This window comes from Salvelinus sp. IW2-2015, linkage group LG4q.1:29, assembly GCF_002910315.2.
Source record: "Salvelinus sp. IW2-2015 linkage group LG4q.1:29, ASM291031v2, whole genome shotgun sequence".
In the NCBI taxonomy this organism is placed as follows: domain Eukaryota; kingdom Metazoa; phylum Chordata; class Actinopteri; order Salmoniformes; family Salmonidae; genus Salvelinus; species Salvelinus sp. IW2-2015.
The window spans coordinates 22,054,915-22,077,863 of NC_036842.1; the positions used below are offsets into that span (position 1 = coordinate 22,054,915).

General features: G+C 41.7%; 1 protein-coding gene across 1 annotated transcript; it reads right to left on the reverse strand.

Annotated features, from left to right (window-relative positions):
• Positions 1-9,937: 9,937 nt before the first annotated feature.
• Positions 9,938-21,998, reverse strand: LOC111961676 (sphingomyelin phosphodiesterase 4). The gene is given in 21 exon segments (XM_023984116.2): positions 9,938-10,130; positions 10,132-10,419; positions 10,650-10,778; positions 10,875-11,006; positions 11,093-11,323; positions 13,254-13,459; positions 13,610-13,773; positions 13,945-14,042; positions 14,208-14,298; positions 14,433-14,575; positions 15,295-15,384; positions 19,245-19,316; positions 19,415-19,547; positions 19,754-19,905; positions 20,014-20,066; positions 20,183-20,291; positions 20,411-20,486; positions 20,612-20,748; positions 20,964-21,050; positions 21,204-21,294; positions 21,748-21,998. Coding segments are annotated over 20 exon segments (2,466 nt in total). The 5' UTR covers positions 21,243-21,294; positions 21,748-21,998; the 3' UTR covers positions 9,938-10,094.
• Positions 21,999-22,949: the final 951 nt, after the last annotated feature.

The window sequence follows — 22,949 nt, forward strand, 5'->3', positions numbered from 1 at the left end:
GTCACAGACGGACAAAATCACTTCATGCTTAAAGAAAAGGTTCACCCATTTTGAACGTTAAATAGTTTTTGTGCATCTGAGTGATGTTCTATCGATTCCCTGGGTCATTTCATGTATTCATGTGTATCTGAGTTATTGGCGTTCAAGCATGCAGAAATGCTTGAGGGATCACGTTGATAAAGTCGCTCTCACTACACTGGAAGTTAATAGGAATACGACTTTTAGATTGCGAAAATGTCTATCATCAGTGGCGATTTTAGCATGTAAATCTTGGTGGGGCAAACCTAAAAAATAATCTATGCATGCCAGCAAAGCCACTACACAACAGAACACTAAACAATACATTCATTGCACTGTAATGGTTACAAACGGTGCCCACATACTGTTAGTCCCAACAGCAGTCCCAACACCTTACCACTACTACACCTGGCTATCAGCTGAGCCTTGACTGGTAGCAAAACAGTTCATTCAGCCTCATTTGCTGCCTTTTAAAAAAACATAGCTGATATGGCTGACTTGCTTAAACAAATGTGGTTTCTACTGTCAATTGAGATGTACAAACTATGGCATAAGGTGACGACGAGCGAATAAGAGGCAATCCGTAATTTCAATTAAGAAATTAAGGAGCGAGCTAGGACAGGCGTAGTCAATATAACTGTTTGTTCAGCACTTTTGAAATGTACAGCGACAGAATTCAGAACATGGGTCGTTCTTACAGTATTCTCCCTGTACACCAAGTTAGAACCGTAGGATAAATAAAAGGGGCATATAAGCAGACAATGAAAGCTCTTACAATATTAGAGAATTACATTTCTTAATAATAGGCTATAGGCTACATGTGCTCCACCAAGTCAGAACAGTAGGTTAAATTATGAGGGGAAAAGGGACCAAATTATAAGGGTGAGGCACATGGGCTACTACCAGCTTACTACACAACATACACTTAGTATTGCTTTCTTAGCTACAGTATACATATCTCCCTGGCATATTACATAATTTATGCAGCAGCATACAAGACATGCTGTTCTGTGCTCACTTGAACAGGAAGGTGGCGCGGAACTCTGTAACTCTGAAAAAACAAAGTCGAATCACGATGACGTCAGTGATCTTCAGGTCGGAGCTCTAGAAAGAGGCCGAGTTCCCGACTTGCAATTCCGAGTTGGATGACCGTTCAAAACGTATTTTCCCAGTCAGAGCAATTTTTTTTCCCAGTTCCCAGTTGTCTTGAACTCACTGAAGTTTGAAATGTCCCAGTTCCCGAGTTTCCAGTTGTTTTGAGCACGGCAGAAGTCATGCTGGATTGACAGCAAGGCCAATGTCGAATGTTTATCCTTTTAAGCTTGGAAAGAGACCTTTAACCTCAGACTTGGACCACACACCCACTCCTCTGAATAGCAGGCTAGTGATTGCTTTGCAATGCTTGCAGTTAGCCACTGATTCCTTCCAAACCAGTCATTGTTGAATTTGCGATTTCCAACTTGTTGTGTAATGTTTATGTCCAATGGCTGATGAGCACGGATACATTTGTATCTATAATTTCTCTTCATATGACAAGGATTGAAAAGGATTTGCCAGTAGATTGTTGACTTGATTCATGATGATGACCCCTAGCTAAGATTTGTAAAGTATGACTTTGACGCTGTCCAATCAAAGCTACTGTAGATGTAACGTGATTTGACGTCATTTTATCTGTTGCCAATGACCTTGAGCCTTCTTGGATGGGCACTCGTAATATAACTGTATGGCAGCACCCAGGGGGCTTGAATTTTCGAGCTCTACCCATAGATTCTGCGTTGACGTAGGGTCCCCATATGTGACAAAACACCAAGCCAGTCACGGAGCAACTAGAGAACATTACTAACCTTTACCTTGATGATGCGGCAGGTAGCCTAGTGGTTAGAGCATTGGACTAGTAACTGAAAGGTTGCAAGTTCAAATCCCTGAGCTGACAAGGTACAAATCTCTCGTTCTGCCACTGAACAGGCAGTTAAAACCTTTTCTCAATAGGGGGTGCTGTTTACACTTTGAAGATTTTTCGTTCCCAGATTAAACTGCCTCGTACTCAATTCTTGCTCGTACAATATGCATATTATTATTACTATTGGATAGAAAACACTCTCTAGTTTCTAAAACCGTTTGAATTATTTCTCTGAGTGAAACAGAACTCATTCTGCAGCTCACTTCCTGTCAAGAAGTGAGATTTCTGAAATTGAGGTCTCTGTTCCAGGGTCGGTTTATAAATTCCCTTATAAGCTATGGGGCTACATGCACTGCATACGCCTTCCCCTAGATGTCAGTAAGCGGTGAGACTTTGAATGGAGCGGATAGCACCATCTGGGGGAGTATAAAACCTCTTGGAACGGAAGTACCGACCTTTTCGACGAGGCGCCTGACGCAGGAGGGAAACCGGCATGGCATCTTCAAAAGCTTTCGGTTTAGCAGTTCTATATCTCCGGCTCTGATTTAATTTGTTTTTTGTCTTAAAAACTTCATAAGGTAGTTAATTTAAACCYACTTATAGCAGTTTATAGCAGTTTAMTGRGATTTTCTGGAGTTTCTTTGTCAGGCGTTATCACGAGTTGGGCACCTCTCCGGTACATCGGCGTTAGCAGCTAATTTCTACAGGAGTAGAGGACATCTTTCAACCAAAAGACGATTGTTCTGGACAAAGGACCACTTGCCCAAGATTCTGATGGAAGATCTTCCAAAAGTAAGTGCTATTTATGATGTTAATTTGTATTTCTGTGGAAACATGTAAAATTATTAGTCCGCCATTAATTTCGGCATGGTCTCGCTGTAACGCACGCTGTATGTCGAAGTAACGTTAATTTTAAAAATCTAACACAGCGGTTGCATTAAGAACTAATGTGTCTTTCATTTGCTGTCCAACCTGTATTTTTTTGTCAAGTTTACGATTAGTTATCGATTAGATTAGGTGCCTCTCCAAGATGGCGCGGGCCAGATTGCCTGAAATGTTGCTACTAATCACATTGTATAACCACGATTTGTGCTGCTAAATATGCACATTTTCGAACAAAACCTATATGCATTGTGTAATATGATGTTACAGGACTGTCATCTGATGAAGTATATCAAGGTTAGTCAAAAATTATATATCTTTTGCTGGATTGTTACGATCGCTAACCTTTGCTACTGGTAAACGGCTTGTGTTTCCGGCTATTGTGGTAAGCTAATATAATGCTAAATTGTGTTTTCGCTGTAAAACACTTAAAATATCTGAAATATTGGCTGGATTCACAAGATGTTGGTCTTTCATTTGCTGTACGCTGTGTATTTTTCAGACATGTTTTATGATGAGTATTTCGGTATTTGACGTTGGTCTCTGTAATTATTCTGGCTGCTTCGGCACTATTTCAGATTGCAGCTGCAATGTAGAACTGTGATTTATACCTGAAATATGCACATTTTTCTAAAAAAACATATGCTATACAATAAATATGTTATCAGACTGTCATCTGATGAAGTTGTTTCTTGGTTAGTGGCTATATATATCTTTATTTGGTCGAAATTGTGATAGCTACCTATGCAGGAAAAAAATGTGTGGGAAAAAAAAGTGTGTCTTTTGCTATCGTGGTTAGCTAATAATTTACATATTGTGTCTTCCCTGTAAAACATTTTAAAAATCAAAAATGATGGCTGGATTCACAAGATGTGTATCTTTCATCTGGTGTCTTGGACTTGTGATTTAATGATATTTAGATGCTAGTATTTACTTGTGACGCTAGGATATGCTAGTCAGCTTTTTTACTGTGGGGGGTGCTCCCGGATCCGGGATTGGGACCAATTAGAAGTTAACAACAAGTTAAGCTGTGTTTTGTATATTTCACTTGTGATTGCATGATTATAAATATTTGTAGTAATATTTTTGAATCTGATACATTTGGGAATTTTCTTCTGCCTTTCAGCACCGGAAGGAGGCTGTAGTTTTCTGAACATAACGCGCATAACAAAATGTTTTTGTTATGAAGAATAATTTATCGAACAATTTTTTTTATTATTGTGTAACTGGGAGTCTCGTGAGTGCAAACATCCGAAGATTATCAAAGGTAAGCGATTAATTTATTGCTTTTCTGACTTTCGTGACCATGCTAATTTGGGCTAGCTGTTCTAGCATTGATTGATACACTCACAAAAGCTTGGATTTCTTCTTCTGTAAAGCATATTTCAAAATCTGACACGATAGGTGGATTAACAACAAGCTAAGCTGTGTTTTGGTATATTTCACTTGTGATTGCATGATTATAAATATTTTTAGTAATATTTTGCACCCTGCAATTCAGCGGTTGTTTAGGAAAATTATCCCGTAAAAGGATCCGTAGCGCAGAGAAGGTAACAAACTATAGTTTTGGCAAGTCGGTTAGACATCTACTTTGTGCATGACACAAGTCATTTTTGCAACAATTGTGTACAGACAGATTATTTCACTTACAATTCACTGTATCACAATTCCAGTGGGTCAGAAGATTACATACACTAAGTTGACTGTGCCTTTAAACAGCTTGTAAAATTCCAAAAACGATATCATGGCTTTAGGAGCTTGTGATATGCTAAATGACATAATTTGAGTCAATTGGGAGTGTACCTGTGGATGTATTTCAAGAACTACCTTCAAAACGCAGTGCCTCTCTGCTTGACATCATGGGAAAATCAAAAGAAATCAGCCAAGACCTCATAAAAACTGTAGACCTCCACAAGTCTGGTTTAATCATTGGGTGCAATTTCCAAACACCTGAAAGGTACCACGTTCATCTGTACAAACAATAGTACACAAGTATAAACACCATTGGACCACGCAGCCGTCATACCCCTCAGGAAGGAGACGCGTCTGTCTCACTTTGGTGCGAAAAGTGCAAATCAATCCCAGAACAACAGCAATGGACCTTGTGAAGATGCTGGAGGAAACAGGTACAAAAGTATCTATATCCACAGTAAAACGAGTCCTATATCGACATAACCTGAAAGGCCGCTCAGCAAGAAAGAAGCCACTGCTCCAAAACCGCCATAAAAAAAGCCAGACTACGGTTTGCAACTGCACATGGGGACAAAGATCGTACTTTTTGGAGAAATGTCCTCTGGTCTGATGAAACAAAAATGGAACTGTTTGGCCATAATGACCATTGTTATGTTTGGAGGAAAAAGGGGGATGCTTGCAAGCCAACGAACACCATTCCAACCGTGAAGCACGGGGGTGGCAGCAGCATGTTGTGGGGGTGCTTTGCTGCAGGAGGGACTGGTTTAATTCACAAAATAGATGGCATCATGAGGATGGAAAATGATGTGGAAATATTGAAGCAACATCGCAAGACATCAGTCAGGATGTTAAAGCTTGGTCGCAAATGGGTCTTCCAAATGGACAATGACCCCAAGCATACTTCCAAAGTTGTGGCAAAATGGCTTAAGGACAACAAAGTCAAGGTATTTGAGTGGCCAGCACAAAGTCCTTACCTCAATCCCATAGAAAATGTGTGGGCAGTACTGAAAAAGCGTGTGCGAGCAAGGAGGCCTACAAACCTGACTGAATTACACCAGCTCAGTCAGGAGGAATGGGCCAAAACTCACCCAACTTATTGTGGGAAGCTTGTGGAAGGCGACACAAAATGCTTGACCCAAGTTAAACAATTTAAAGGCAATGCTACCAAATACTAATTGAGAGTATGTAAACTTCTGACCCACTGGGAATGTGATGAAAAAATAAAAGCTGAAATAAATCATTCTCTCTACTATTATTCTGACATTTCACATTCTTAAAGTAAAGTGGTGATCCTAACTTGCCTAAAACAGGGAATTTTTACTAGGATTAAATGTCAGGAATTGTGAAAAACTGAGTTTAAATTATTTGGCCAAGGTGTATGTAAATTTCTGACCAACTGTACCTCAGCTGCAGAGGATAAGTTAATTCAAGTTACCAGCCTCAGAAATTGCAGCACAAATAAATGCTTCACGGAGTTCAAGTAACAGACATCTCAACATTAACTGTTCAGAGGAGACAGTGTGAATCAAGCCTTCATGGTCCAATTGCTGCAAAGAAACCACTACTAAAGGACACAAAAAAGGAGAGCAATGGACATTAGACCGGTGTAAATCTGTCCTTTGGTCTGAAAAGTCCAAATTTGAGATTTTTGGTTCCAACCGTTGTGTCCTTGTGAGACTTAAAGTAGGTAAACGGATATCTCCGCATGTGTGGTTCCCACCATGAAGCATGGAGGAGGAGGTGTGATGGTGAGGAGTGCTTTGCTGGTGACACTGTCAGTGATTTTTTTAGAATTAAAGGCACACTTAACCAGCATGGCTACCACAGCATTCTGCAGCGATACGCCATCCCATCTGGTTTGCAATTAGTGGGACTATCATTTGCTTTTCAACAGGACAATGACCCAACACACCTCCAGGCTGTGTAAGGGCTATTTGACGAAGACGGAGGGTGATGGAGTGCTGCATCAGATGACCTGGCCTCCACAATCACCTGACCTCAACCCAATTGTGATGGTTTGGGATGAGTTGGAACACAGAGTGAAGGAAAAGCAGCCAAAAAGTGCTCAGCATCTGTGGGAACTCCTTCAAGACTGTTGGAAAAGCATTCCTCATGAAGTTAGTCGAGAGAATGCCAAGAGTGTGCAAAGCTGTCATAAAGGCAAAGTGTGGCTACTTTGAAGAACCTGAAATATAAAATATATTATGTTTTGTTTAACACTTTTTTGGTTACTACATGATTCCATGTTTTATTTCATAGTTTTGATGTCTTCACTATTATTCTACAATGTAGAATATAAAGAAAAACCTAAATATAAAGAAAAACCTTGAATGAGTAGGTGTTTCCAAACTTTTGACTGGTACTGTATATATACCGTTCAAAAGTTTGGGGTCACTTAGAAATGTCCTTGTTTTTGAAAGAAAATCACATTTTTTGTCCATTAAAATAACATCAAATTGATCAGAAATACAGTGTAGACATTGTTAATGTTGTAAATGACTATTGTAGCTGGAAACGTCTGATTTTGTATCGAATATCTACATAGGCATACAGAGGCCCATTATCAGCAACCATCAGTCCTGTGTTCCAATGGCACGTTGTGTTAGCTAATCCAAGTTTATAATTTTAAAAGGCTGATTTATTATTAGAAAACCCTTTTGCAATTATGTTAGCACAGCTGAAAACTGTAGTGCTGATTTAAGAAGCAATAAAACTGGCCTTCTTTACACTAGTTGAGTATTTTGAGCATCAGCATTTGTGGTTTTGATTACAGGCTCAAAATGGCCAGAAACAAAGAACTTTCTTCTGAAACACGTCAGTCTATTCTTGTTCTGAGAAATGAAGGCTATTCCATGCGAGAAATTGCCAAGAAACTAAAGATCTCGTACAACGCTGTGTACTACTCCCTTCACAGAACAGCGCAAACTGTCTCTAACCAGAATAGAAAGAGGAGTGAGATGCCCCGGTGCACAACTGAGCAAGAGGACAAGTACATTAGAGTGTCTAGTTTGAGAAACAGAAGTCTCGCAAATCATCAACCGGCAGCTTCATTAAATAGTACCCGCAAAACACCAGTCTCAACGTCAACATTGAAGAGGCGACTCATGCTGGCCTTCTCGGAAGAATTGCAAAGAAAAAAACATATCTCAGACTGGCCAATAAAAATAAAAGATTAAGATGGGCAAAAGAACACAGACATTAGACAGAGGAAGATTGGAAAAAAGTGTTATGGACAGACAAATCTAAGTCTGAGGTGTTCGGATATGTCTGTTGGTCAAAATGAATTCAATTCAATCAGAAAGAAAAACATTCGTGAGATGCATAAAAAATGAAAAGATGCTGGAGTAGTGCTTGACACCATCTGTCAAGCACGGTGGAGGCAATGTGATGGTCTGGGAGTGCTTTGGTGGTGGTAAAGTGGGACATTTGTACAGGGTAAAAGGGATCTTGATGAAGGAAGGCTATCACTCCATTTTGCAACGTCATGCCATACCCTGTGGACGGCGCTTAATTGGAGCCAATTTCCTCCTACAACAGGACAATGACCCAAAGAACAGCTTTTTCCAAACTATGCAATAACTATTAAGGGAAGAAGCAGTCAGCTGGTATTCTGTCTATAATGGAGTGGCCAGCACAGTCACCAGATCTCAACCATATTGAGCTGTTGTGGACCGTATGGTACGTAAGAAGTGCCCTTCAAGTCAATCTAATTTGTGGGAGGTGCTTCAGGAAGCATGGGGTGAAATCTCTTCAGATTACCTCAACAAATTGACCATTAGAATGCCAAAGGTCTGCAAGGCTGTAATTGCTGCAAATGGAGGATTTTTTTACGACAATTATTATTTAATTGAAAATCATTATTTATAACCTTGTCAACATCTTGACGATATTTTCTATAATTTTGCAACTCATTTCATGTATGTTTTCATGGAAAATGTATAAGGGAAACTAGAACTTTTGAACAGTAATGTGTGTATATATATACATATATATTTTTTTTTACATTGTTTGCAAACTGATATGTGACACATATTAATGCCAAAATAATATACAAAACCAATTGTTTTTTTGCTAAACAAGTGGGGCTCATCTGCTCTGAATGACGGGTCGCCACTGTCTATCATAAAACATTTTTAAACGTTTTTTAACTTGGCAAGTCAGTTAAGAACTAATTCTTATTTACAATGATGGCTTACTTGTAAAGCCCCAGGCCAAACCCTCCCCTAACCAAGACGACACACGGCCAATTGTGTGCCGCCCTATGGGACTCCAGTCCACGGCCGGTTGTGATACAGCCCAGGATCGAACCCGGGTCTGTAGTGATGCCTCTAGCACTGCAACTGCTGCCCCATTCCGGAGGCTGTATTCTCTCGAATGAGCCATTGATCATATGTTTGCTATATTTCTACCTCGAGAATTTGATTTAACGGAGGGTCTAGCACATTCCTCCTATTTGTCTTCCTCTTTAGATCAGGGTGCATTGCATGGTGCCGTTGCCAGAGATATTATAGAAAGTTGCTAGAAATCCAATTAATGAATGAACGTATAACGCCCCACCCGGCAGATTGCTGCGTCACGCGATTGCTAAATGTATGCCGCTTTCAGATCAACTGGGAACTCGGAGAAATACGAGGTAAAATCATAGCAGTACTCTAAAAGGAGGGCTGAGTTCTCAAGTTGCAATTCCGAGTGGGATCACCGTTCAAATCGATTTTTCTAAATCGGAGCTGTTTTTCCCCCCGGATTCCCAGTTGTCTTCAATTTCCTGAACACGGAAGTCCGAGAATTCCGATTTACCAGTTGTTTTGAACGCGGCATATGTCGAGAAACGGGCCTATTTTCATCGAAAGTATGTAATGTCACGATTCCAAAGCTATACGATACTATGTATAGCAAGTTAATTATCTCACATCTCAGAAAATATTTATGTTGTGATAATTCGTAGAATCCCCCAGAATGCACTTCCTCAAAGGTATATACCGTTGCGAATGAGGACTATGAGGCACATCGATCAGCAGGTTGAACATGGTGAGATTGTAGACTCTTAAATTGATAGTGCAGTTTGTTTAGGCGACTTTACAACTAGCCACAGTACATGCTGATATTATATTTGTTTTTTCAAGTACAAATAAAGTTCATATTATCTGTACTTGAGCTTGTGTGAGGACAACTCAGCAATTTATAACTTTTTAAAATATTTTTTTAACAAGGTCAGTTCTAGACCTTTCTAAAACTAGGCAACATTAACAAAAAATAAATACGTTCGGGTATGTCTATTTCGGCAGGAACCTACATTTTCCTCTACCATTGAGGTAAAAATACTAGTGCAAGAGTCTTTATTACACCTGTAAATCTTGTAGTTTGAGGATAATCCCCACCATCCTTTCATTGTTCAAGTGACAAACATTCAATATCTTGTTAGAATTTTAAATCAAACAACTATCCTTAACATATCAACCAGTAAAACATTTATATTTAGCATAACGTCATCCAAACAACAACGCAATTGCATTTATTTACAAGATTAAAAAGGAACAACATCTATCACAATAGGTGGCCAAGCATGAAGGCAAGTGGCAAAAAAAGCCATTTCATTCTCCTGCTACTGGGACTTGAGTTTATCTCCAAACAGGGCAACTTAAGAGTCCGTAGAGAAAGCCTCCTGTGAGGATGAGTAGTGTGCTGGACATGGGGCCAAATGAGAACAGTGCCACAAACAGGTAGAGCAGTAGAAGCATCAGCAGGGTTCTGTAGCTCGCCAGCATGCGCAGGCTTAGCCGCGGCCGTCGGTTCCTCTCTGCTGTTAGTCGCGTCTCTGGGCTCCTGCGCATGCCATCTGCCGCGGCCTCGGGGCTGGCCAGGTAGTGCCGTCCCAACTCGCCCAGGAAGTCCGGCCGCGAGCACAGAGCATCCATGTGACCTCCGAACTTTGGATGGGAGAGGGGCAACAATTATGACAGGCCAAAACAGACAGAATTCTGACTTCTATGAAAACCCATATTCTCTTAGTTCATCTTTTGGGTGTATATAACAGATGTACATATTTCAGAATAGATCATGATAGTTAACAGCACTGCTGAGGTCTCACAGTCAAATAGGAGATGACAGGTTCAGGGTATCAGTTTTGCAAATTGCAAAGAATTGCCATGTCACATACCCTCTCATTCACCAGAGATGAGATCTTGAAGAACAGTCTGACCAGGATAGCGTTCTCATAGCTCCTGATGGGCTGAAGCTCCGGGTCCCCTTGGTACTCTATCTCAAATCTACGCAGTCCATTGATGACCTGCAAAAACATCACATATTTAACTGTGTGAGAGATGTGGAGACACATCCCTTATGTGTTGGGGTTTGGTTATTAAAGTTGAATAAGTAGTCTGACCTGCATCCGGCCCAGGTCTGTGAGGATGAGTCCGTTCTTCCCTTGAACACAGTCTGGTAGCTGCTTGGAGTTCCCATCGTCCTGACCAGAGCCTAGGGTTGCCATCAGCTGAGACAGTTGTCCTACATTCAGCTGTAGACAAAACATAGCATGAGTTGAGGAATTAAGTCTGCATTAGCTGATGCTAAATGTTCAGGAAAAGTGATGTGTAAACCTACCCGAAATATCTGACAGAGGTAGTCCAGTGACCTCTCCAGAAACTCATGGGTCTTCTTAACACACACCCCAGTGTCATCCACCTCTCCTCCATTGAAGGTGTAGTTGAGGTCAGGGGAGCCCATTCCAAACCAGGACATGAAGGAGTTGTTGGCCGCCACCTCAGCTGACTGATCTGATATCTTCTTGGCGGTCTGCCTCGCCTGGTTGATGATCTGAATGAGCTTCAAGACCTACATCAAAGAGGATGACAACTGACCACGTTTATATTTGGTCCATCTAAGACAAAGGACAGGCCTAGGCAGTTGGGTCTTGTGATAAACAAGAAGACCGTAGTCTTACCAAGACAGTCAGCAAGCAACTGCAACACAGAGTGCAGTTCAGAGATCTAATCTTGCAGAATGTAGCTAGCTCATTTTACTAGCACTGGGAATTTCCAGGGACCTCACGATACAATATGTATTGCAATTTGATACTGCAATTTTATTGTGATTCGATGTTCCAAATATATTGCGCACTATACAAAACACTAGGACCACCTTCCTAATATTGTGTTGCACCCCCTTTTGTCCTCTGATCAGCCTCAGTTCGTCGAGACATTGACTTTACAAGGTGTCAAAAGCGTTCCACAAGGATGCTGGCCCATGTTGACTTCAATGCTTCCCACAATTGGGTCAAGTTGGCTGGACTTCCTTTGGGCAGTGGACCATTCTTGATACACACGGGAAAATCTTGAGCTTGAAAAACCCAGCAGCGTTGCAGTTCTTGACACTCAAACCAGTATGCCTGCCACCTACCCTGTTCAAAGGCACTTAATTTTGTCTTGGCCATTCACCCTTTGAATGGCACAGACAATCCATTTCTCAATTGTCTCCACGCTTTAAAATAAATATTGGTTCTTTAGCCTGTCTCCTCCCTTTCATCGACACTGAAGTGGATTTAACAAGTGACATCAATAAGAGATCATAACTGTCACCTGGTCAGTCGGTCATGGAAAAAGCATGTTCCTAATGTTTTGTACACTCATCGTATGTTTGCTACAGAGGGACAAGACAGCCATAATAAACATTTGTTTTCATCAGTTATGGAAATGAAAGTGCTGAAAACATGTTGGCTCGAGCTATAGAGGAGAAATACCGAAGCTTCGGTGCAGGTACAGCCGACTAGCATATTGATACTGGTCATATCAATATAATACCCCCCAACCTTCCATTTTACCCAACTGAGACTAGTTAACTAATACAATTAGTGAACAGTAAATAGTGCTGAGTGATTAGTGCTTTTTGAAGTTGGTTCAGTTAGATCATTTAAAAAAAAAAAATCTTGGTTTTCCATTTAGATAATTTGGGTTGAATGCTGTAACACATAAAACAATTAATAAAAGTCCCATGATGGTAGTGACTGACCATTACTGCTTATCACTTAACCATAATTTATTCACATTCAAATATTTCAGGTGTATTACATTTTTTATTTGATTACTTTATTATTTAATTCCAAGTCATCTCTATATGCTGTCTGACAAATCACTATTTTGTACTTCTTCAAAGTAAACTTTTATGACTGCTGAATAGCAACTATCAATCACTTAGATAATGTATTTTCAGGTAGACATACCTCGAAGCAACAGCTGCACTCTAATCCCCTTACAATCGCATATTCTTTGTCTCTTCCATAGCAGGCGTAAAAGAAACAGACTGGACAAGTAGATGCACAATGGATTATGGTCATTGTAGTTAATTACCATGTTTTTAATGCACAAAACTATGTAGAATATTGGCCTGTTTGAAAGTACAACTCCTTACTACGTCACACAGTTCAGGCTGGATCTGATTGATCTCTAGAGAAACTGTGCAATGTGCGCATTGAGCTCACAGAAAAAAGGAAAAAGAAATGGAATTCAAATAATTTAACTGACGTTGGTCAATTTAGGTGTTTAAAAGCGGAAAAAGACATTGCGGTTAAAATCGCTCAGCACTAAGAGTAAGCCAAGCAAATTCAATCAAGTCCACACAGATTGTGCTGATAGCTGGTGACTAATGTTAGCTCACTAGTGGCGTGCTTAGAAATCTCAGATCTTTTCTCCCAAAGGTGGGCTCAATTTCAGAACTGGGATTTGCAAACTAACTCTATCGCTAGTATGGTCCCCTCCGCTCCACTCACCGTGCCCCTCAGCTCCGTGCCGAACATCTGTTTATACTGACAGTCCTGGCCCTCCAGACCATACACGTGGCTCTTCACCCTGAACACCCTGTCTGTCACCACAGGCTGCCGGGCCGATAAAAAGCTGCCACCGTGGCCCGGCGAGAGGAAGCCCTGGTGCTGCCGGTGGTGGAGGACATGCTCCGGCTCCAGAAACAGCTGCTCTCCTGGGGAGAGACAGGAAGTGGAAGGACAGGAGAATTACATTAGGACAGGGCAGTGACAGCTCAGACTGCTGTAGCTGGACCATTACATTAATATTAGTGCATATACGTCACACAAGTATCATAAGGCTGGGTGACTGTTTTTGTCCTTACCTTTCTGAATCATCTCTGATAGGTTTGGCTGAGCGAAGACTTTGGCCACCCTGAAGACCATTAGTGCATTTTTGACGTTGACCAGGTCTGTGCGTACCACCCTGTTTAGGAAGCCCTGAAAGAGCTTGGTGTACATGAGCAGGTTCTCCTGAACAAACAAGCTCCTGAATTTTTTGTTGAGAAAAACTGGTTAGGAAGATTAATATAAAAATTTGAGGCAGCAATAAGACAAATACCCAATTCCTTGTCAGTACCTCAGAGTCAAAGACTTGAAGGAAGCACTGCAAACACATTTATTCAGCCTGACCCATCTGGTGATCCAACAAATAACTCACCATTTCTCAGGTACACCTTTGTTCTGGTCTGTCTGAGGATTGGTCTTCTCTCCTGTGTACCTCCATGGCTGGATGTAGCTAAGCCACGTCTCCAACACCTAAACATAGAGATACAGTGGTGCTTTAGAGATAAGAGCACACAAACATTTTTTTCTCCATTATAGAGGTGGTGAGTTGTATTGGTTGGACCCAATGAGAAGTTGTGATTGACACAAACACCTCACCCAAGCTGAGAAGGTTGAGGATTGAGCTGTGATACCTACCACTCTGAAAGAGGCATCTAAAGGCCAGTGACCAAAGCAGTGCTGGAGGAACACATATAGCTTCTGCTGGACGAAACGATGGACCACCACCCTAGAGACAGACCAACGACAGCGCCATAGTGAATTAGAGGCCAAACGAGATCCAGACCATTTAAAGTTACAGTAAAGTTTGAGAGAATGTCGACCCTAATGTCTGACCCTGGTGGTGCTCACTGCTCAGCTCACCTCTTCAACTCCTCCAGGGGGCTGGTGTGGGAGTGAGCCGAGGAGGAGACCTGCTCAGGTTTCAGGCTGCAGGAGAAGGCATGGAGGTGCTTCACTAGGAGACGAACCACCAGAACGTGCTCCTCTGTCGGGGTGAATGGCTCCTGAAACAGCAGACAGTCATACACAAATCCACAGGGACAGCAGCCAATCATAAGAAGCTCCTCGGATAACAATAACCAATCACACAGCGGGCTTGGAACATAACCCCTATTCCTGGTACTGTTTCTCAAATGACCCTGCTGTTGAAAAAGTCTATCTGGAAAAGGCATTCAATGTGTCTAGCTCAGAAACAGGCACATACTTTAAATTGAGATTCAGGCCCATTATTCTTAGAATGAGGTAGACAATTTGATGATGAATTCATTGATTTAGGGCAATGTGGTTATTGAGGTTTTGAATACTGTAGTATTGTTTGCGCAGAATGGAAAAATGTGAAATGACAAATGGTACACACATTAACCACATAGTAACATAGCAAGACATGCTTTAAAAGAAAAAGGGTGTGCGCACAAATTAGAATGTCAATCTCTTCAAATTCTCCTTTCAAGGATGTTTCTCTATGGGCCATATTCTACTGTGAGATGTTGGTCTGACATTATGTCAAAATGGTGTGCTGTCAAAATGGGGCCCATCCAAGGATAGGTCTTTGACTGGTTGCGTTCAGGCAGTTGGTTTTATAGAATGCACTAACAGCATTCAAATGCTTTCTTGAAGAGAAGTACCCTTGACCTTCCTGTCCTAACCTTAACGCTACTCTGTCTTCAGGGCCTAGGTTTACCTCCAGCAAGGCTAGTGGGATTGAATGAAAAGGGAAAAGTACTTGGTATGTGTCGAGGGTCCCAGAGCCAGGAGGGGTCAGGGGTTGGCACAGCATGCTGGACATACTGAGGCGATACTGCAGCAGCGCCAGCTGTCCGACCCATCACAACCAGGGGAGGAAGAGGGAAACATTACAGTGGGGGAAATAGGAGAGAAGAGGGAGGTGAACATGAGAATAGAAAGGATAGGGTGCATCCACAAAGAAAGAGGTGAAGACCAAAAAGGGGAGAAAACAAGTATAAACAAAAGATAAAGACAAACAGAAATATATTGACCACATGAACACAATGCTATGGCAGCTAGAGTGATGTAGTAGCCCTTTCACACCAAACACAGGAGGGATAAAAACCATTCATCTCTACAATGAGGGAAACAAAACATGGTTAAAAACAGATTTGTTAAAGGTTTTTGGGAAGAACGGTTCAAAGGATTGTTTTGGTCCAATGGCCATGACCAGTCGTTTTTTTAGGGGGGAGAGGGAGTACTGCATCTCTTACACTATGGAGTAGAGGTCGACCGATTATGATTTTAACGCCAATATCGATTATTGGAGGACCAAAAAAAGCTGACACCGATTAAATCGGCCGAACACTTATTTTAACTTAATATAATACATCAATAAAATCAATTTAGCCTCAAATTAGTAATGAAACATGTTCAATTTGGTTTAAATAATGCAAAAACAAAGTGTTGGAGAAGAAAGTAAAAGTGCAATATGTGCCATGTAAGAAAGCTAACGTTTAAGTTCCTTGCTCAGAACATGAGAACATATGAAAGCTGGTGGTTCCTTTTAATAGGAGTATTCAATATTCCCTGGTAAGAAGTTTTAGGTTGTAGTTATTATAGGACTATTTCTCTATACGATTTGTATTTCATATACCTTTGACTATTGGATGTTCTTATAGGCACTTTAGTATTGCCAGTAACAGTATAGTTTCCGTCCCTCTCCTCGCTCCTACCTGGGCTCGAACCAGGAACACATCGACAACAGCCACCCTCGAAGCAGCGTTACCCATGCAGAGCAAAGGGAACAACTACAAGTCTCAGAGCGAGTGACGTTTGAAACGCAATTAGTGCGCACCCCGCTAACTAGCTAGCCATTTCACATCGTTTACACCAGCCTAATCTCGGGAGTTGATAGGCTAGAAGTCATAAACAGCGCAATGCTTGAAGCACAGGGAAGAGCTGCTGGCAAAATGCAGGAAAGTGCTGTTTGAATGAATGCTTACGAGCCTGCTGCTGCCTACCACCACTCAGTCAGACTGCTCTATCAAATCATAGACTTAATTATAACATAACACAGAAATACGAGCCATAGGTCATTAATATGGTCGAATCCGGAAACTATCATCTCGAAAACAAAACGTTTATTCTTTCAGTGAAATACGGAACCGTTCCGTATTTTATCTAACGGGTGGCATCCATAAGTCTAAATATTCCTGTTACATTGCACAACCTTCAATGTTATGTCATAATTACGTAAAATTCTGGCAAATTAGTTCGCAACGAGCCAGGTGGCCCAAACTGTTGCATATACCCTGACTCCCTGGATTTCTTTTAGCTAAATATGCAGGTTTAAAAATATATACTTCTGTGTATTGATTTTAAGAAAAGCATTGATGTTTATGGTTAGGTACAGTCGTGCAACAATTGTGCTTTTTTCGCAAATGCGCTTAAAAAAAAAAAAAAAAAAAAGTTGGCTGTCTTTGTTAGGAAGAAATAGTCTTCACACAGTTCGCGACGAGCCAGGCGGCCCAAACTGCTGCATATACCCTGACTCTGTTGCAAGAGAAGTGACACAATATTCCTAGTTAAAAGAAATTCATGTCAGCAGGAAATATTAACTAAATATGCAGGTTTAAAAATATATACTTGTGTATTGATTTTAAGAAAGGCATTGATGTGTATGGTTAGGTACACGTTGGAGCAACGACAGTCCTGTTTCGCGAATACGCACCGCATCGATTATATGCAACACAGGACACGCTAGATAAACTAGTAATATCAACCATGTGTAGTTAACTAGTGATTATGATTGATTAATTGTTTTTTTTATAAGATAAGTTTAATGCTAGCTAGCAACTTACCTTGGCTTCTTACTGGATTTGCGTAACAGGCAGGCTCCTCGTGGAGTGCAATGTAAAGCAGGTGGTTAGAGCGTTGGACTAGTTAACCGTAAGGTTGCAAGATTGAATCCCCGAGCTGACAAGGTAAAAATATGTCATTCTGCCCCTGAACAAGGTAGTTAACCCACCGTTCCTAGGCCGTCATTGAAAATAAGAATGTGTTCTTAACTGACTTGCCTAGTTAAATCCACCAAATCGGTGTCCAAAAATACCGATTTCCGATTGTTGTGAAAACTTGAAATCGGCCCTGCCGATTAATTGGTCGACCTCTACTATGGAGGACCACATACTTTAACTATACATTCTAACAGAAGAGATTTGAGAGGTGTATGGGTAATGAAAAAGTGTTGGCTAGATTATATTGAAGTGATGTAGAGATGGCAACCAGCTGAGCAGCCAAATAAACAACAGAAGGGTACTGAAACAGTGAATGGAGCCACAGACAGCATGCACAGGTCTAAGAGAAGCAAAAGCACTACTACCAGATACACATGCAAAAATCAGTGCAGTAAATTTGCACTGCAGTTGCCCATATGCCAATAATTCAGCAACAAAAGAAAATCCTCCAAACAAAAAGCCTGCCTTTCAGATAAAATTAGAAATGCCTGATCCCATGCCCTTTTTGATTGGTTTGACATTGAACTTTGATAGTATTCATGTTTCATAATCTATGCAAATAATGATAGTCAAGACAAACTAAAGCCAGACCTCCCTCTGTCTGATTTTCCAGTTACCCTCAAAGATGCATTAGGAATAAAAAAAAAAAAAAACTCATATACAGTATACCTATGCAGTGAAAAAGGATATGGATACAAATCACATTTCTATAGCCCAGGTGAGAGAGATGCAGATCACCATTTGAGGCAAATGTCAGTGTGTGAGTGGGGGTGGAGNNCACATACTTAACTTTAACTATGCAATTTAACAGACTGGGAATGTACTAGGTTACAGCAGGGATGGGAAGGGTATGGCCTGTACACCATTGGGGATTTGACAGGTGTATGGATCATGACAAAGGGTGGTGGCTAAATGATACATGAACAGAAGTAGAGATGGCAACCAGCCTAGCAGCCCAACAGCCAAATAAACAACAGAGAAGGGCACTGAAACAGTTAATGGTGCCACACACACACACACACACAAGGCACACGCAGGTCATGCGGGAAGCTAAAGCACTACTACCAGATACACATGCCAAATCGGTGCAGCACATTTGCTCTGCAGTTGCCCATAAGCCAATAATTCAGCAACGAAGGAAAGAAAATCTAAAAATAAGCCTGCCTTTCAAATAAAATTACAAATGCCTGTGCCCTATTTTGATTGGTTTAACAGTGAACTTTGATCATTTTGATAGCATTCATGTTTCCTAATCTGCAAATAGGGAGACTATAGATCAGTACAAACCAAAGCCAGACCTCCCTCTGCCTGATTTTCCAGTTACCCTCAAAGAAGCATAAGAAACAGCAACTAATATACAGTATACCCATCTATGCAGTGCAAAGGAGGTGTATATAAACTACATTTTTATAGCCCAGGTGTGGAGTGCAAGTCTTATAGAAACACTCCCCTCTAGTTGAAAAGAGGACAATGTGACCCGTTTTGTGTCCCAGTCCCAGCCAGGGGACAGGTTGATTTGACGCTGATCACCATGTGGGGTCCATGTCTGTGGCTTGGAGGAAGGTCTAGCATGGCACTCGAGTGGGACGAGCCCTGCCGTTGTTCAAGTGAGGGGGGGGGGGTCATCAGCCAGTCAGCCGTGCGTTGCTGCAGTGCAGGGGTGAGGGGGGAGCTTGGTGGTGGGAGGGTCCATGTGACATGCTCTTACCTTCACCTGGGGGGACTGCAGCTTCTGGTACATCTCCAAGGAGTAGTGATGCAGCCACATCTCCACAAACACCTGGGGATAACACACACACGTCTTATTCCCGATTCCCTAAACACCTGACTGACAGTCACACCAAATCCATTCATGGCTGACAAATGATGGAGGCTCACCTGTAGTAATGCCTCTGACCTCCAGATCTCCTGGGCTGCAGGGTCAGCAGTGACTGAGGGCTGATGGGATATGTGGCACTTAAGGAGGCTGGTGCTGTGGATGCCATACCCTGCAAAAGGCACGCTGGGAGCCCTGGACACCAAAGACATGACAGTGCGCACTGAGTTTCCTAGCATTAGGAAGGAAAGAGAAACTAAAAGGAGGAAAAGGAATAAGAAAGTATGTGCTCTTATTGGATAAGTTCAGGTAGCATCCTTCAAATGTTATCACCCCACTGATCACAACCCTGTTAGCACTGTCACACCTGACTTTGGAGTTCTATCCCCACTGTAGAGTACCTGGGAGCAGGTGGAGACACAGAGCCTCTTTTGTAGGTGAATGGAGAGGGGGGAACACTGCCCTCTGTAGGGAGGAAATACTTAAGGTAGGTGTCCACTAGCACAAAGTATGCACTATCCAAGCTGCTCACATGCTGTCCTAGAGAGTAGTTCTGAGAACACAACATCAAAACACTTGTGTGAGGTCAAATAATATAGTCTGATTCATGTATCACAAACTATCAAAATAAGATATTGTTATGACAGTTGAGCATTGTTACCTTTGGTGTGATGAGACTGGAGGCAAACATAAACATGTAATATTCAAAGGGATCTGAAGAGGGTTAAGGACATACCACCAGACTATAAAATACACTAAATCACAAACATACATTGTCAACAATGTTTTTGAGAAAGCGAGGGCCGAGTGAGTTTGAGCGTCAAGGATACTGAGTGCCAGGCTGAGTTTCTGCAGACCAGACAGAGGAAAATGCAGCTTGTTGTTTAAAAGTGGGCAATCTGGGAGGACGCCTTCCTGTATGGACACCTTTACAGGACCCTGCAAGAGGGGGGGGGGGGAGAAAAAAGAAATAAAGTGGTTAGTGTAAAAAAAAGTTGTGGAAGACCTTGCTATGTATCAAATAAAAAAAGTTACGTTTAAAAAGAGATGCGACTTACAGGCAGAAAGCTGACTGGTATTTCATATTTGTACTCCTCTGCTTGAAGCTTATACACAAGCTTCATCATTGGACCACTGAAAATCACATGATCATAAATAAATCAGTAAATTACTGCTTTTCTAAAATTCAACGTCATAAAAGGTAGACAGTGGACAGAAAGACACGGGAACACAAAGACAGACATAGGATGACAGACTACCTAGGATTGAGAAAGTCCATAACGATGTTGTACTGATTGCTGCATGCCTGCAGAAATCGCAAGTTCCAGCCCACGATGACGCCATCCAGACTGCCAAAAACACTCTCTACCAGCCAGGGGAAGATCAGGTGCAGCTCCTGCAGAGAGATATTAACTGAGGATTAATGTTATTAGGTAACATGGTTGAATTGAACCAGGTTCAGGCACAAGGCTGACTGACTAAACATTGACATAGTTGGATATTGATGATCTGACCTATTTACAGAAACATGCTCTTCCTCCACTTCCTCCACTGCCCCCCCCCCCCCCCCGGTCTGTATAAACAACACTGGTTTATACAGACAAACTGTACCTTTGCAGGGTAGTCATCAATGACCTTCACCAGCTCCTGGCAACACTGGAGAAAAGGCTTGGTGGTCGAGTCAATTTTCAGGTTGGCCTGTAAAGAAAAGACAACATAATTACTGCTGCCACGGTACTATGCTAGGTATTATGTGACAATGACTTGGCTCATGACAAATTCAAGTAGGCAACAAGAAGTTCACACGTCACTCATGACGAGCAGCAACACAATATAGAAGTTATAACTAACCAGAAGGAAACTGGGCTGTTGCATGGCTGGGGCAGCCATAGAAAATTCAAGTTAGACGAGACGGGGTCACGATTCAGAATCCAATTGACACCTGGATAGACAACAAAGCAGAAATGGTTCAGAGAGGCTTTGTTGATATTGTGATTATCTATATCCAACAAATTAGAAGCATAGCTAACTACAGTTAGCTGGCTAGCTACCCAGTGAGGAGCACATATGGCTACAAAACGCTTAAACACCGGAAGCAAGATAGCCAATAAGCCAATCAAATGTAAACGTGGCTGAAACTATAACCACCAGTAATTACATAGCTTTGCGTTGGATAACTAACATCAGCAAGCTAGCACTAACGTTTGCTTGCTAGCTAGCCAGCCAGCCAGCTAACTAACTGTTTGTGAGCTACCGTTAGCTGGCTTAGTTTAGCGCCTAACCCAGTTGACAGTGTGGCAGGCAGCAGCTAACAATGCTACGGGCTGACAAAGCAATTTGTTTTCAAAATAGCCTCATCTCAACATACACTGGGTTAACTTAAAATGTTTCTTACCTCCCTCGACAAAAAAAAATGGCCAGACTTTCCAGTTCATCAAATATATGTATAGCTCCTCGTCCTATCTATGGGTTCCAATCTACCGCGTTTCTATCAGAAACAGCGAAGCGAAATTATGTCATTTCCCTAAAGGATGTGGTACGCGAACTCGTGTGGATCGTGCCTGAAGGAAGAGCCAGGTACAATCTTGTAGGTAGATGGCAGTGTTGCCACCTCCAAAAAGTTTTAGTAGACCTAGGCCATAGAGATAGATAGAGGACTCATCTTTGTATCTGTGCCATTATAGCGTCTGTGAGCCTCAATGGCGCTGCCCATGCTATCTCCATTTTAAAGTAGTACATTTTCTTCTTCACAATAGGCTGATCCCTCCTGATGACCCGGTTGGACATGACTCCAACAGGGTCACCCGGAGGCATCAGCTAATGAAGTTGGAAGTCCCCCCCAGTTGACTACTTTAGAAGCACTCAATGGCGCTGCCCATGCTAGTACAACCTTTTGGCCACTAGAGGTCTCTATCCTTCTCTATGTCAGGGTTAGGCAACCCTGGTCCTGGAGTGCTGCAGGCACTTCATGTTTTTGATTTAACCAACCTGGAAGACCAGGTGTGTTGAATTTAGGCAATCACTAAACTGATCAATTAGCTCAGTTGGTCTGGTCTGGTGTGGTGTATAGTTGGGACAAAATCCTGCGGCACTCCAGGAACCTAGGTCGAGGATGAAAGCTGGCTCATAGGCTACATGGAATTGTGATAAAGTAATATTACTTACTGCAGGGTGGGATTACCGAATGGTTGTGGTCCCCCAGGAGGTTGGGGGCACCCCCAGATAGCGTATGATAGCCAAATGTGTAGAATTGCAGAAAATTAGCTTTAAAAGCTCAAAATTCTCTGTCAGCCTCATGGCAAAATGTGTAGAATGGCAGGAAATTAGTTTTAAAACTGATACATTTTCTCTTAGCCTCATGGCAAAATGTGAACAATAGCATGAGATGAGCTATAAAACAGCACACTTTTTTTCTCTGACCCATGGCAAAAAGTGTGGAATGGCTGGAAATTAGCTTTAAAATTGCTACATTTTCTCATAGCCTCATTACAAGATGTGTAGAATAGCATTATAAAACGGCACATTTCTTCTACACAAAATGTGTTGAAATGTACAAAGTTAGCTGTCTCCCCACCAATTAAAAAAAAAACATTTTTC